This window comes from Curcuma longa, chromosome 21, assembly GCF_044706935.1.
Source record: "Curcuma longa cultivar G26 ecotype Majalengka, Jawa Barat chromosome 21, ITB_CL_G26_1.1, whole genome shotgun sequence".
Taxonomy (NCBI): Eukaryota; Viridiplantae; Streptophyta; class Magnoliopsida; order Zingiberales; family Zingiberaceae; genus Curcuma; species Curcuma longa.
Window position 1 is genome coordinate 5,981,424 of NC_133881.1, and position 13,644 is coordinate 5,995,067.

At 33.6% G+C, this 13,644-nt stretch overlaps 1 protein-coding gene and 1 non-coding gene across 2 annotated transcripts; one reads left to right on the forward strand and one right to left on the reverse strand.

Annotated features, from left to right (window-relative positions):
* Nucleotides 1-1,700: 1,700 nt before the first annotated feature.
* On the reverse strand, nucleotides 1,701-1,774 carry TRNAV-AAC (transfer RNA valine (anticodon AAC)). The gene has a single exon. It is a non-coding gene; the product is annotated as a tRNA-Val (tRNA).
* A 3,801-nt stretch (nucleotides 1,775-5,575) lies between these two features.
* On the forward strand, nucleotides 5,576-11,995 carry LOC141815097 ((S)-coclaurine N-methyltransferase-like). The gene is made up of 7 exons (XM_074703053.1): nucleotides 5,576-5,612; nucleotides 5,667-5,852; nucleotides 6,638-6,746; nucleotides 8,563-8,606; nucleotides 11,363-11,543; nucleotides 11,717-11,816; nucleotides 11,876-11,995. The coding sequence occupies exons 1-7, from the start codon at nucleotides 5,576-5,578 to the stop codon at nucleotides 11,993-11,995; spliced, it is 777 nt and encodes a 258-aa protein (XP_074559154.1).
* The last annotated feature ends 1,649 nt before the right edge of the window (nucleotides 11,996-13,644 follow it).

Below are 13,644 nucleotides of genomic sequence, written 5' to 3' on the forward strand. Positions count from 1 at the left end.
CACAGGAATATGTAACTCATCTACCCAGAAAGCTTACATAGAAGAGCAGTGTAGGGTAAGCTCCTCGTTTTTTTACTCTACTTGTTTTCTATTTATTTTTATCTCTAATTTGAAGTTCTCAGTTTCCATTGATTTGATAAGTTAATGCCATTTCTAATGTAATGAAAATATATGAATTGTATGCATAGTTTTGTGCATGAAAGTTAATTTGCGCCAAACTATATTTAGGCACCTTGAGATCCCCAATGTATAATAATTGTTGCCGGCACCAGCAATTTTGAAATGGAGGCTTTGTTCAATCAAATTGTCTCAATAGGAATGTTTGAGGTAATCTAATTCGTTTCTTTTTCCCCATCGAAACTAGTTAATTGTTGCATTAATTCCAGCAGCATATGAAGAACTATAAGGAACTTCTTAAGAAGATATCATTGTGGATTAGCTTGTTTTTCATTCATCACTTTTGTCATAAAACATCTACTTATCACTTTGAGGTAATCTTTACTTCTTTTTGTGCACTAGTTGGTGTTTGTTTCACAATTCTAAGATGATTAGTCTTTGAAGATTACCAAATAATACTCTGCTTTAAATCAAATTCCTACACATGTTTATTTAATCTTTTTCACGTTTGTATATTTTTGATTTCTTAATCACATGAAAAAATTATTTTCTTTGCGTTGTTGCTAAGTACTAATTGCATTCTAATTTTTTGTTGTCCCAAAGCCATTATGTCATGTCCTGAATATTCTCTCATAACTCAGGATAAAAATGAAGATGACTAGATTACAAGATACTTCTTCATCGGACGAACCATGCCTTCAGCAGACCTACTTCTCTATTTTCAGGTTAATTCCTTCACATATAAGGCTGACTATTCGATGAAAATCAAACAGAATTAATCGAAATTAAACCGAACTGAATCGAATTTTTTCGAGCTAATCGAACCAATCAAATTTTCAAACAAAAATCGAATAAACCGAACCAATAAAATATCGATTAATTCGGTCAAAAATTGAATTAACCGAAATAATTGAATTTTGTAATGTTATGGAAGATTTACCAATTAAATAAGGATTTATAAGTTACTTAGAAATTTATAAATTTTTTTTGATTAATTCAGTTTAACAAAATAAGAAATTTTAAAATCGAAATGGAACCGAATTAATCAATTTTTTTATAAAAAATTTAAATTTTAAAATAATCGAATTAAATTTTTAAATTTGATTGGTTCGGTTGGTTTGTTCGGTTTAACTGAATTTTTGCTCATCTCTAATTACGTGAATGTGAAAGCATCTCACCGTTGCAACGTAGCCTTGGGGGCCAAAATTTACTCTATTTTTTTTATATCAGATATCCAACTTACACCGATTAATTCAAAAAATGAGGTGACTACTCTTGACACGATGTCTTAGCCTCACTAATTGTTCAACGCGATATATGCATGTGTTTTAAACCCTGATTACTTAGGAAAAGTATCATAGAAAAATACTCAAACTTTACTTTGTTTCTTAAGTTACTTATTTTTGTCGTAAATTAATGCTGAAAAAAACAAATTAATTAGCATCGTCCAAACTTGAATCGGAGACCTGCGATATGAATGCATTTTAAATTCTGATTATTTAAGAAAAGTATTGTAAATTGAAACAACATACTTGTTTTTACATAAATATTTTAAATTAACATCGAAAACAAAATAAACTAATTGGCGTCGCCCGGACTCGAACCGAAGACCTTCAGTGTGTTAGACTGACGTGATAACCAACTACACCACGACACCATGTTTAGACTCAAATCGGAGACCTGCAATATATGCATGCATTTTAAACCCTGATTACTTAGAAAAATATCATAAAAAAACTCAAACTTCTAAAAAAAATATTAATTGGCATCGCCCGGGCTTAAACCGGAGGCCTGTTAGACTGACGTGATAACCAACTACACCACGACATCATATATATTTAACATTTGAATAAAGTTTTTCATCCTATTAAGAAATACAATTTTCATGATATTTTATTTGAATGCGAAAACATCTCACCATTGCATCGTAGTCTTAGGGGTCAAAATTACTTTATTTTTTTATATCAGGGATCCAACTTACTCTGATTATTTCAAGAAATAAGGTGACTCTTGACGTGACATCTCAACGTCACTAATTATTCAAATACGCTATATGCATGCGTTTTAAACCTTGATTACTTAGGAAAAGTATCATACCTCTTATCATTACACCATGCTCTAGGAGTCATAGTTTACTTTACTTTGTTCCTTGTCTTGCTTATTTTTGTTTGCTTAGGATGTACATTAACAAAAACTCAAACTTTACTTTGTTCTTTAAGTTACTTGTTTGTCTCCTTAATATGTAAATTAACTTTGAAAAAAAAAACAACTTAAGTAGAATTGTCCGAACTTGAACTGGAGACCTTTAGTGTGTTAAACTAATGTGATAACCAACTACACCACGATACCAAAATTAGTATTTTAACAATATTTTTTATCCTATTGAGAAATACAATTTTCATGATATTTTTCTAAGGATATAATTACGTGTAGGCTAATATTTAGTTAAAACCGAACCAAATTAACTGAAATTGAATCGAAGCAAATTTTTTCAAACTAACCGAATCAATCAAAATTTTAAATAAAAATTGAACAAATCAAACCGATAAAATAATGATTAATTCGGTCAAAAACTGAAATAACTGGATTGTTTAAGTATTATGGAAGATTTACCAATTAAATAAAGATTTATAAGTTCACTTACTTAGAAACTTACTGATTTTTTAAAATTTTGATTAATTCGGTTTAACTTATAATCAATGGTTTATGATACGATAAATGCATTTGATCATAGAAATGTTGATGAAATACAAACTCCTAAAATTTAAAAATTATATGATATGTTAAATGCTAGTGAAAGAGAAGTGTGAGAAGACATTTTTTTTTGGTCATTCTCAACTATCAGCTATTGCTAGACTATTGAACATCAAGGCAAAACATTCTTTCTCTAAATGATATTATGATGACATTTGTTAATTGATGTTAAAGTTGCTTCCTGCTGATAATATAATGACTGATAATTTTTACAGTAAATAAATTTATCAGGTGTTTAGGTTTGCCAGTACAAAAGATTGATTGTTGTACAAATAACTACATGATCTTTTGGAATGAAGATAGTGAACTTATTGAATACAGATTGTGTAATCACCCTCGGTATAGGCAGCGCAGTCGCGTATAGGGAAGAAGAAAAAAATATACTATGGAAAGTTATGTATTATTTTCTGTTAACTACTATACTTCAATGTTTGTATGCATTTGCCAACAACAAGCTACATGAGGTGACATCATGGACATGTACACAAAGGAGATATAATGTGTTATCTTGTTAACTCCTCTGTATGGAAACATCTTGATACAATATTTTTTTCTTTTGCAATGGAACCACGTAATATAAGGCTGAGACTTTCAGCAGGTGGATTTCAACCATTTAGACAATCTGGACAACAATATTCATCTTGGTCAGTCATATTAACACCATACAACTTACCGCTATGAATATGCATGAAAGACGAATTCATGTTCCTTACCATGCTTTTTCTAGGTCCAAAGAATCCAAAAGAGAAGATAAATATATTTTTGTAACTTTTTATTGCAGAGTTGAAAGAATTATGGAATGTTGGGTCTTTGACTTATGATATTGCAAGTAAAATTAATTTTACCTTGTATACTGCTTTATTATAGATAATTAGTTATTGTTCGACATACTTAATATTGTTTAGATGGAGCACGATTAGTAAATTAACATGTCCACGTTGTATGACAAAGTCGGATGCGTTTTTATTACTTTACAGTGGGAAAATATCTTAGTTTGATAATCATCGTAAATTTTTATCAAAAGAGCACCTTTCAGATTTCAGACAAAATAAAAAAAATTCATAAAGAATGCAATGGTCAGAAAACAATCACCTGTAATCAAGTTATGAGAGAATGTCCTTCAAAAAATAGACAACTATGGACTTCAACTAGAAAATTATATAAGTTCTAATGATTTAAATAAATATATTGCTAGGGTCTACAAGTGTGGTTGGAAGAAACTAAACATATTTTAGGAGTTGCTATATTAGAAGTATCTGCTCATTTAAAATAATTTAGATATGATGTATAAGGAGAAATTTTTTTTAGATAATATTTTCAATACTGTGATGAATGTTATGGGCAAAATTAAAGGCACAGTAAAATCACACGAGGAATTAAAATAATTACTTAACAGACTTGAGTTGTATTAAAATGAAACAATTAGTAAATTTCTAAAGGCTTGCTATACATTGGACAAAGAAAGTAAGCAGATATTGTGTGGTTGGTCAAGAGAAGTCAAATTCCCTGATGGTATGCCTTGAATATGTCTCGATGCGTGGATATGAACAAATTAAAAATGTTTGGAATGAAAAGTCATAATTGTCACGTGTTTATGCAAAGGCTGATTCTAATCGTCTTTCATGATCTACTTCTTAATAATATTTGATGAACACTAATAGAATTGAGTCTGTTTTTTTTTACAAATTTGATATCGAGGGTTATTATGAAAGTAAAAATGATTAGGTAAATTGAGAAGTTGCAGTTAAGGTGGAATCTGTTACCCTAGTGACCCCACACGGTCAGGGACGGATCCAGAAATTAGAGGTGGACTGTGCTGACTTTAGGTATAAAAAAGATGAGTTAAACATCAAAATACAATGAAAAAAAAAGAATCCATTAATTTTTTTTTGATTAGACTACAAGTATATATCTAATTTTTTTTAAAAATTAGATTAGAGCCCAAAATAGCTCAACCTTATATAATTTTTTAAAAATTAAATTAAGCTTAAAATAGCCCAACTAATTTTTTTAAAATTAAATTAAACCCAAAATAGCCCAACTTAGATTCATATTTACTTAAAAATTATATTAGGTAATCTTTATCAATGAATAGGCTTAAAAGAGAGGTTCAAACTCTTGACCTCAGGAGAGATGGCAGCTACCGCTAGCCAACTGCGCCATCAACTCCTTCAAAAATATTTAATAATAAAATATTATAAGTCGGATAGGGCTGGGCTACAGCCCAGGACAGTTCCTATTTAAATCCGTCTCTGTACACGGTCGACCCTACGATCATCCGTGAGGAGGTAAATTAGAAGCTGCAGTTGACCATGATGAAGGAGGGTATTATCTCGGCTTCGTCGAGATTTGAATCTTTGTCTACTTTTGTAATTCTGTTCCATCATAACCAACTCAGTTATGTCTCAGGAATAAGAAAACGTGCTTCTCTCCTCTTCAGCCAATAGATTGAAAAGTCAAATAAATTTGAAATTACCCGTCTTTTTATTATCAATTAGCCCTTCCTTGTTTTTCTCTTACGAAAGAAGGTCCTGATTTTTATATTATGCAAATAAATCAAAGTTAACGATTCTCAAAAATTTACTTAATCTAAAGGATAAAAAGACTATCTACCATTAGAAATGTGTAGGATTTTCTACTAAATTAAAAATAAAGCATAAAATATGGTGCCAACGACGCCGTAATGGTATGGTGCCATGCCACGATGGTACGGTGCGTAGAGTCGTGCCGTGCCGTGCCAGGTAAGAAGGGGAACGAGACGTAGAGAAGAGAGAGAGAGAGTACGGAGGCGATAGTTCGGATGCTCTACGAAGCGGCGGTGCGGGCGGCGTTGGCGGCGCTGGAGAGAAACCTGCTCCCGGACGCATTGGTCAGGAGGCTGACGCGGCTACTCCTCGCTCGCCGCCTCCGCCTCCGCCTCCGCCTCGGCTACCAACCCACCGCCGAGCTCCAGCTTGAGGAACTCGTCCGGTTCAAGCAGGGTAAGGCTCAAACCCATGCTTGTTGTTGTCCTAATCACTTCATTTCGTTTTAGTCGTGTAATTCCGCCGTCGTAGTCTTGGACCGCAAGAGCGAAAATTTCGAACATTTCCCTATTTTTTTTTGATGTTCTGATCCCCAAAATATTCGTTTCTGTTCTTCCCTTCAAGAGAACTTTGAAGATTTGATTTTGTGAAGTAGAATTGTCAAAAAGAAAGAAAGAAAAGATTCTGGTTTGTCATAGTATGAATTCTATATCATTCAAACTTTCTGCAGTTTAGCGAGGTTGTTTTCTTTTAGCTTAGCTAAAGGTGTAGCATTAGTCTCTCCATTGTATCTTTTCCTCTTGAGCTAGTGAATTATTATGTTTTTGATCTTGTATAAATTCTATTTCCATCAATACTTCCTAGTTTCTTTATTCATCTCCATTTTCCTTCTCCTAGCACAATTTTAGTGCTCTAGTCTTAGATCCAGAGTTCTGAGTGAAATGTGTTGTCTCCTTGAATATGTGTATTCCATTGTTGTTTCACCTAGAACTATACTATTTTTTGTGATGCGATGAACACATCCAAAGTGCAATCTATTGCAAGAGCCCCTTCCATTCTGGTAGTTGTTTTTTTTTTAAACTCAAGCCACCCTAGTCACCATGGTACTTATTTAAAACTGACCTGATCATGACAGACTACCTTTCTGTCTTTCTAAAGTTGCAGTGTTTCCACTAATTTACTATATAAGTGATGCCATTTGTCAGTTGTGGTAATGTTCTGATCTTGTGTATCTTCAACAGCTCTTGAAGATATGCCTATAGCTGTGGAAACTGATAAAGCCAAATCCCAACACTATGAGTTACCCACCTCATTTTTCAAGTTGGTGCTTGGACAGAATTTAAAGTACAGGTTGGTCATTTCTCTAAGCTATAGCTTTTGTACTTCAAATTTAACAAGAAGGTCAATTTTAACTTATATATATACTGATGCCAAAATAGAATTTGATTCATTAAAAGCATCAGGGCCAACTTGATGTCCTAGGATGATCTCGGCAGTAAATCAGAACCAGAAGTTTCTGTCTGATGGGGAGCACACCTTCAATGATTTATTCCATTGTCTCTGATACTCTACTTCTTTTTTCAAATTTTATGGTTCATCATCCAAAACAGTTTGTTAACTGCCCATTCTCTAAAGTCCTACGCTACATGGTGCTAAAGCTGAACAATGATCTTTCTACATATCTAAATGAGTAATACCTCTAATTTTATACTCATTTTGGCTTTATTTATGTTGATAACATTTAATGAGTTTTTGTTGCTCATCTTTGAATGTATCATGCTTGTCAATATCAATATCACTGTTAGGATCAGATGATCAAAGAATGTGTCGTTGTGTCAAATTGGTAGCATCGATGAGATTGAATTGTTAAGAAAAAACCATAAAGTGAAGATAAAATAATTTTATATTTGAGATAGCAAATGGTTTTTAATCATAATGAGAATGCATATTGTGTTTCATTAAATACATCATTAGAGATAACATATTTTGAACAACAAATAGCAACTTAATTATTAGCAAAAAATATCATCATAATCACAAATATTATTATTATTGCCAGTTTAATGATATCTGACTCTGCAATAATATATCAAAATAATTAATAAGATATATTAGTATAAAGTTATTAATATTCACTAGATTAGTAATATGTAGGGATGGGATTTCAAGACTACTATTGATTGAGAGAGGTACTGCATTATTGACAATAACCTTTGTGGATTAATATTAACCAAGAGAGAGACCGATAGGTGCTTAGTCTAAATAGTAGGCTCGCAAGCAACAGAATGGTTGGTTGTCGACAAGGTTAACTGATTTAAGTTGGAGGATTCATGTGAGTGACAAAGACTATCTTTTGCTCAAATTTATTTTAGTCACAATTCAAGCTATGGCAAGGGGAAAAATTGGTTAGATCAGCTAAGTTTCCCCAAATCAATATAATTTTACAAGAATTCAATTGATTCTATCTAATTTTACTCTCGATTTAACTAAGTTTCAATCAAGGCTTATATTTGAAAGTAGGAAAGCTAAGCAAAAGGATATTATAGGATTAAAGCTCATTTGAGTAGATCTTGGAATGTTTAAAAGCCTGTACTAAAATTTCAAACTGTATCAAGTGGTCTGGTTGAAATGCATTGTTCTGATATATTATAATTAAGATTATTCGATATTTGGCACTACAATATCTCTTCTACCGTTATGTCAATCATGTCGGTCGATATCATATCATGCCAACACTCGATACCCTAAATGAAATACTAGTTGAGATGAATTAAAATAATATTGTTATTTTTTTTATAACTTATGTCCATACAAGATAAAACTCTACTATTCTAAATAAACCACAAAGTCTGAACTTTAGTACTTAAGCATATAGTTGTTTTTTCTTCTTTTTTAACTTGATTTGATATATCCATATTATTTATCAAACATATCCACCACATAGATAATGTGAAGATCAAGTCAAACTTAGACAATTAGTTTTGGATAGAGATCTCACCAGTAACTAGTCTTCTAGTCTGTTCTTTATCTTACCCCTCCTTTAATGTGGTCACACACATCACAACACTGGTTGATAATATTTACACTTAATCCCTAATTTTTTTCCTTTACATAGATGTTTACTCTTTTATGTTGCTAGAAATTATAAATTCCTTATTGGTTGCAGCTGTTGTTACTTCAAGGAGAAAACAAACAGATTAGAAGATGTCGAAAATGTTGTTGGGATCGTCTCGGTACAATGCCCATGTTTTCACGTTTTCGCAAACGTGCGCAACGAAAATAAACAAATAATTAATAAGAATTATCACAACACACGTATGCAAATACAAGAAATAACATCGTACAAGGCATGACAGGAAATTAAAATTTTTACAGAATAATAAATTATTCAATGCGTATCTCATTGATGACGTTGAGTGAAATTGGCATCAATCGAGTGGTCCTTATCGAAGTCTCGCCTCTACTAGTGATCCACGCTAAGCTCTCATTTGGATGACTTTCGAAGACACGAGTCGCATCATCGTCTTTGGTACTAGCCGATGATCGATAACGATCGATTCGAGAGAAAAATCCTATTCCAAAAAATACGCAACAACGTTTGTCGTGATCGTTTTCGGGGTTTTCTAACTATCATCAAAAATCGTATTCTCGGTGTAGTTTTTGGTGGTCAACCTTTGACCGTCGATAAGAGGAAAATAGCTGGAAACCCTTTCCGATTACGGTCGAAAATCTTTTCGGTATATGATGGAATAATTTTCCGATCGCTTCACAAGCTTCCGGCAATAACAAATCTCGATAAAAAAACCACTAACAGTAGATCCCTGATTTCCGATAGTAGCTTCAAATGGCTGGAAACAATTTCCAGGCCATTGAAGATGTTCTGGTGACCAACGACAGTTGGATGAACCTTTTCACAGTGGCTGCTACTGGAAGTTCTTCATAAAGAACTCCGACACCTGTCTGAAGTGGTGGACCGAACTTCAACCAAAACCCGCGATTTCAAAAATTGCTAATCGGGGAAAAAGGGAATCGGGTATCAGCGCTCGAGTTTTCAACTGACGAGAAGACCGCGAATCACCGCTCGGCTCAGGCAGGGAAATTACGATTTGGGCATGGAAAGCCGACGATCGACGACGCAGAGCAGAGGACCCAAAACGCACGATGTCAGTTCCTCTGCGCACTTAAAACTTTGATCATCCTCTTGCTTCTCTCGCGAAGAAGGCGGCGGGCGTATTCGGGAGGGAGAAATGCTGCACTCGAGAGGCTGATCGAAATCAGGTTGCCCTACTTCTCGCGATCACATGGTTGGCCACCGGTTGGGAAGGAGAAAGATCGCTCGATCTAGGGTTTTCGCATCCTAGAATTGTCGTCGCCAGCTAGGGGGGAACCACCTTCGGGAAGCTACCGTTTAGGGTTTCTTCTCTAGCACCGCGCGGTTGAGAAGAGGAAGAACAACAGGGCAGAAATCGCGATTCACCGTATATAGAGAAGCTATAGTGCTTCTTAAGTTTTCGACGTGGGCGAAGTGAACCGGATGCAGCTGAACCAGATGAAAACGAGTTGAACCAGACTGGGTTACTGTAGCGAACCGATCCGGTTACTATAGCAAACTGGGTTCAAACTTGGTTCGTTTAGTTCAATAATCAAACGATCTCCGATTTGATCCAAACTAGTTTTGTTTAATTCTTCTTCACAAGATGAAGCTTCTCATCACATCTGTTATGCCAAAATCTCTTCCATCATGAATCAAACCAAGTTGGTTCAATTTGATTCAAAATTGAATTGTTTGGTTCAATATCCAAACGAACTCTGATTTGAACGAAATCAATTTCATTCATTTTGTCTTCTGACGAATTCCATCATTTGTCCTTTGTCCGGTCTAACCAAACTTTATTTTTCTCATTCTGAGAATCCAATTTTCAAACTCGTTTTAAGTCCTTTAGAGAACTTGTTGTGCGTGTGACCCAATAGGTTCCCGGCTATGTTGATCGTCCGTAATTAACCATTAATTGCACACGATTATAAGTGACACCTAGTAGTACATCATGATCCCCAATTAATAGAAAAATCAACGATTGATTTCAGAACATTTCTTAAATCTTTTAGCAACTCCAATTAAACGTGTCTCATTCCTTTCACTGTCTTATAACCGTTTGGTTCAGGACATGATTTATATGTGTCAGTCCCCACTAGGCTGACTGCGTCACACCTAGCCAAAGTTGCTTTCTTGTCCTGTGGATTCAAGTTACTTGTACATGTATCCAAGAGTGTCGTACTCTTGACATGTAATACTTTAGCCAAAGACTTTTAGTAACAATCCTGACAAGCGGCCGTAGGATATACGTCTCCTTTTTCAAGGAGCGGTGAATCCTCTATGGGCTATTCAAACACCTTCGGACATTTCGACTGATACCCAATCATCTCGGGTCCACACCTCCTCGGAGATATTTACTTAAGATGTCAAAGTATGAGCCTCCATGACCAATGTGACTTGAATACCATAAGTCAAAGGAAAATCGCACATAAGCTGCACTGAGATCTTCATTGACATATGTATCGAACCATATGAAGTCTCAAGGTAGGTCACTCCAATGAATTAGTTACCTTTAACGAACATTCACGTTTAACTCTCAACATCCAATATTTTCAGCTAGCGAGATCAGCTGCTTAGCTAACCAAGGAGTTTAAATGTGCTAGTCTCAACAGAATCAGATGATGTCCGTGCTCATCAATTTCTCGACTAGGGATAATTTCAATACATTCATAATTGCACATGTAGAGATACTCATTAGTTGTAATCCAATCACAAATTCTTTCAAACTATGAATCGTATTGCGGACATTCAGTAATTGAGTTTAAGATTCAATCAAACACATAGAAAATGTGCACTCAAATAGTGAATTGCTATTTATCTAATAAATAGTATAACCATAAGACGATTGCCTTAGGACACCCCTCAAATCTAACAAATGCAATGTTGGAATTGTACTGTGAAAGAGCTCAACTGAAAGATAGCCAAACTGTTCTTGACATAGGATGTGGTTGGGGCTCCTTTTCAACATATGTTGCAAAGAAATACAAAAACTGCAAGGTCACAGGAATATGTAACTCATCTACCCAGAAATCTTACATAGAAGAGCAGTGTAGGTAAGCTCCTCGTTTTTTTACTCTACTTGTTTTCTATTTATTTTTATCTCTAATTTGAAGTTCTCAGTTTCCATTGATTTGATAAGTTAATGTCATTTCTAATGTAATGAAAGTATATGAATTGTACGCATAGTTTTGTGCATTAAAGTTAATTTGCGCCAAACTATATTTAGGCACCTTGAGCTCCCCAATGTAGAAATAATTGTTGCTGACACTAGCAATTTTGAAATGGAGGCTTTGTTCGATCAAATTGTCTCAATAGGAATGTTTGAGGTAATCTAATTCGTTTCTTTTTCCCCATCAAAACCAGTTAATTGTTGCATTAATTCCAGCAACATATGAAGAACTATAAGGAATTTCTTAAGAAGATATCATTGTGGATGAAGGAAGATAGCTTCTTTTTGTGCACTAGTTGGTGTTTGTTTCACAATTCTGAGATGACTAGTCTATGAAGATTACCAAATAATACTCTACTTTAAATCAAATTCCTACACATGTTTATTTCATCTTTTTCACGTTTGTATATTTTTGATTTCTTAATCACATGAAAAAATTATTTTCTTTGCGTTGCTACTAAGTACTAATTACATTCTAATTTTTTGTTGTCCCTAAGCCTTCATGTCATGTCCTGAATATTTTCTCTTAACTCAGGATAAAAATGAAGATGACTAGATTTACAAGATACTTCTTCATCGGAGGAAGCATGCCTTCAGCAAACCTACTTCTCTATTTTCAGGTTAATTCTTTCATATATAAGGCTGACTATTCGGTGAAAATTGAATCGAATTAATCAAAATTGAACCGAACTAAATCAAATTTTTTTGAGCTAACCGGACCAATCAAATTTTCAAACAAAAATCGAATAAACTGAACCAATAAAATATCGATTAATTCGGTCAAAAATTGAATTAACCAAAATAATTAAATTTTTTAAGTGTTATGAAAGATTTATCAATTAAATAATGATTTATAAGTTACTTAGAAATTTATCAATTTTTTTTGATTAATTCGGTTTAACAAAATAAGATATTATAAACTCAAAATCAAATCGAATTAATTGATTTTTTTAATAAAAAATTTAAATTTTGAAATAAATGAATTGAATTTTTAAATCGGATTGGTTCGGTTGGTTTGTTCGGTTTAACTGAACTTTTGCTCATCTCTAATTACGTGAATGTGAAAGGATCTCACCGTTGCAACGTAGTCTTGGGGGCCAAAATTTACTTTATTTTTTTTATATCAGATATCCAACTTACACCGATTAATCCAAGAAATGAGGTGACCCTTGACATAGTATCTTAGCATCAATAATTGTTTAACGCGATATATGCATGTGTTTTAAACCCTGATTACTTAGAAAAGTATCATAGAAAAATACTCAAATTGTACTTTGTTTCTTAAGTTACTTATTTTTGTCATAAATTAATGCTTAAAAAAAACAAATTAATTAGCATCGTCCAGACTCGAACCGAAGACCTGTGATATATGAATGCATTTTAAACTCTGATTACTTAGGAAAAGTATCATAAAAAAAAAAAATCAAACTTTACTTTGTTTCTTAACATACTTGTTTTTACATAAATATTATAAATTAACATTGAAAAAAATAAACAAATTGACGTCGCCCGGACTCAAACCGGAGACCTTCAATGTGTTAGACTGACGTAATAACCAACTACACCACAACAACATGTTTAAACTCAAATCGGATTGGTTCAGTTGGTTTGTTCGGTTTAACTGAATTCTTGCTCATCTCTAATTACGTGAATGTGAAAGCATCTCACCGTTGCAACGTAGCCTTGGGGGCCAAAATTTACTTTATTTTTTTATATAAGATATCCAACTTACACCGATTAATCTAAGAAATGAGGTGACCCTGAACACGGTGTCTTAGCATCAATAATTATTTAACGCTATATATGCATGCGTTTTAAACCCTGATTACTTAGGAAAAGTATCATAACATCGCGACGAGTCATCGTAGTGATTATCCATGCCATCTAAAAAAAAATTGAAATTAATTAAGTCAGTACAAAACTGACAAACCAGTACATATACCAGCTTAATTCAATTTATACAGGCATAGATCAAACATAATAAA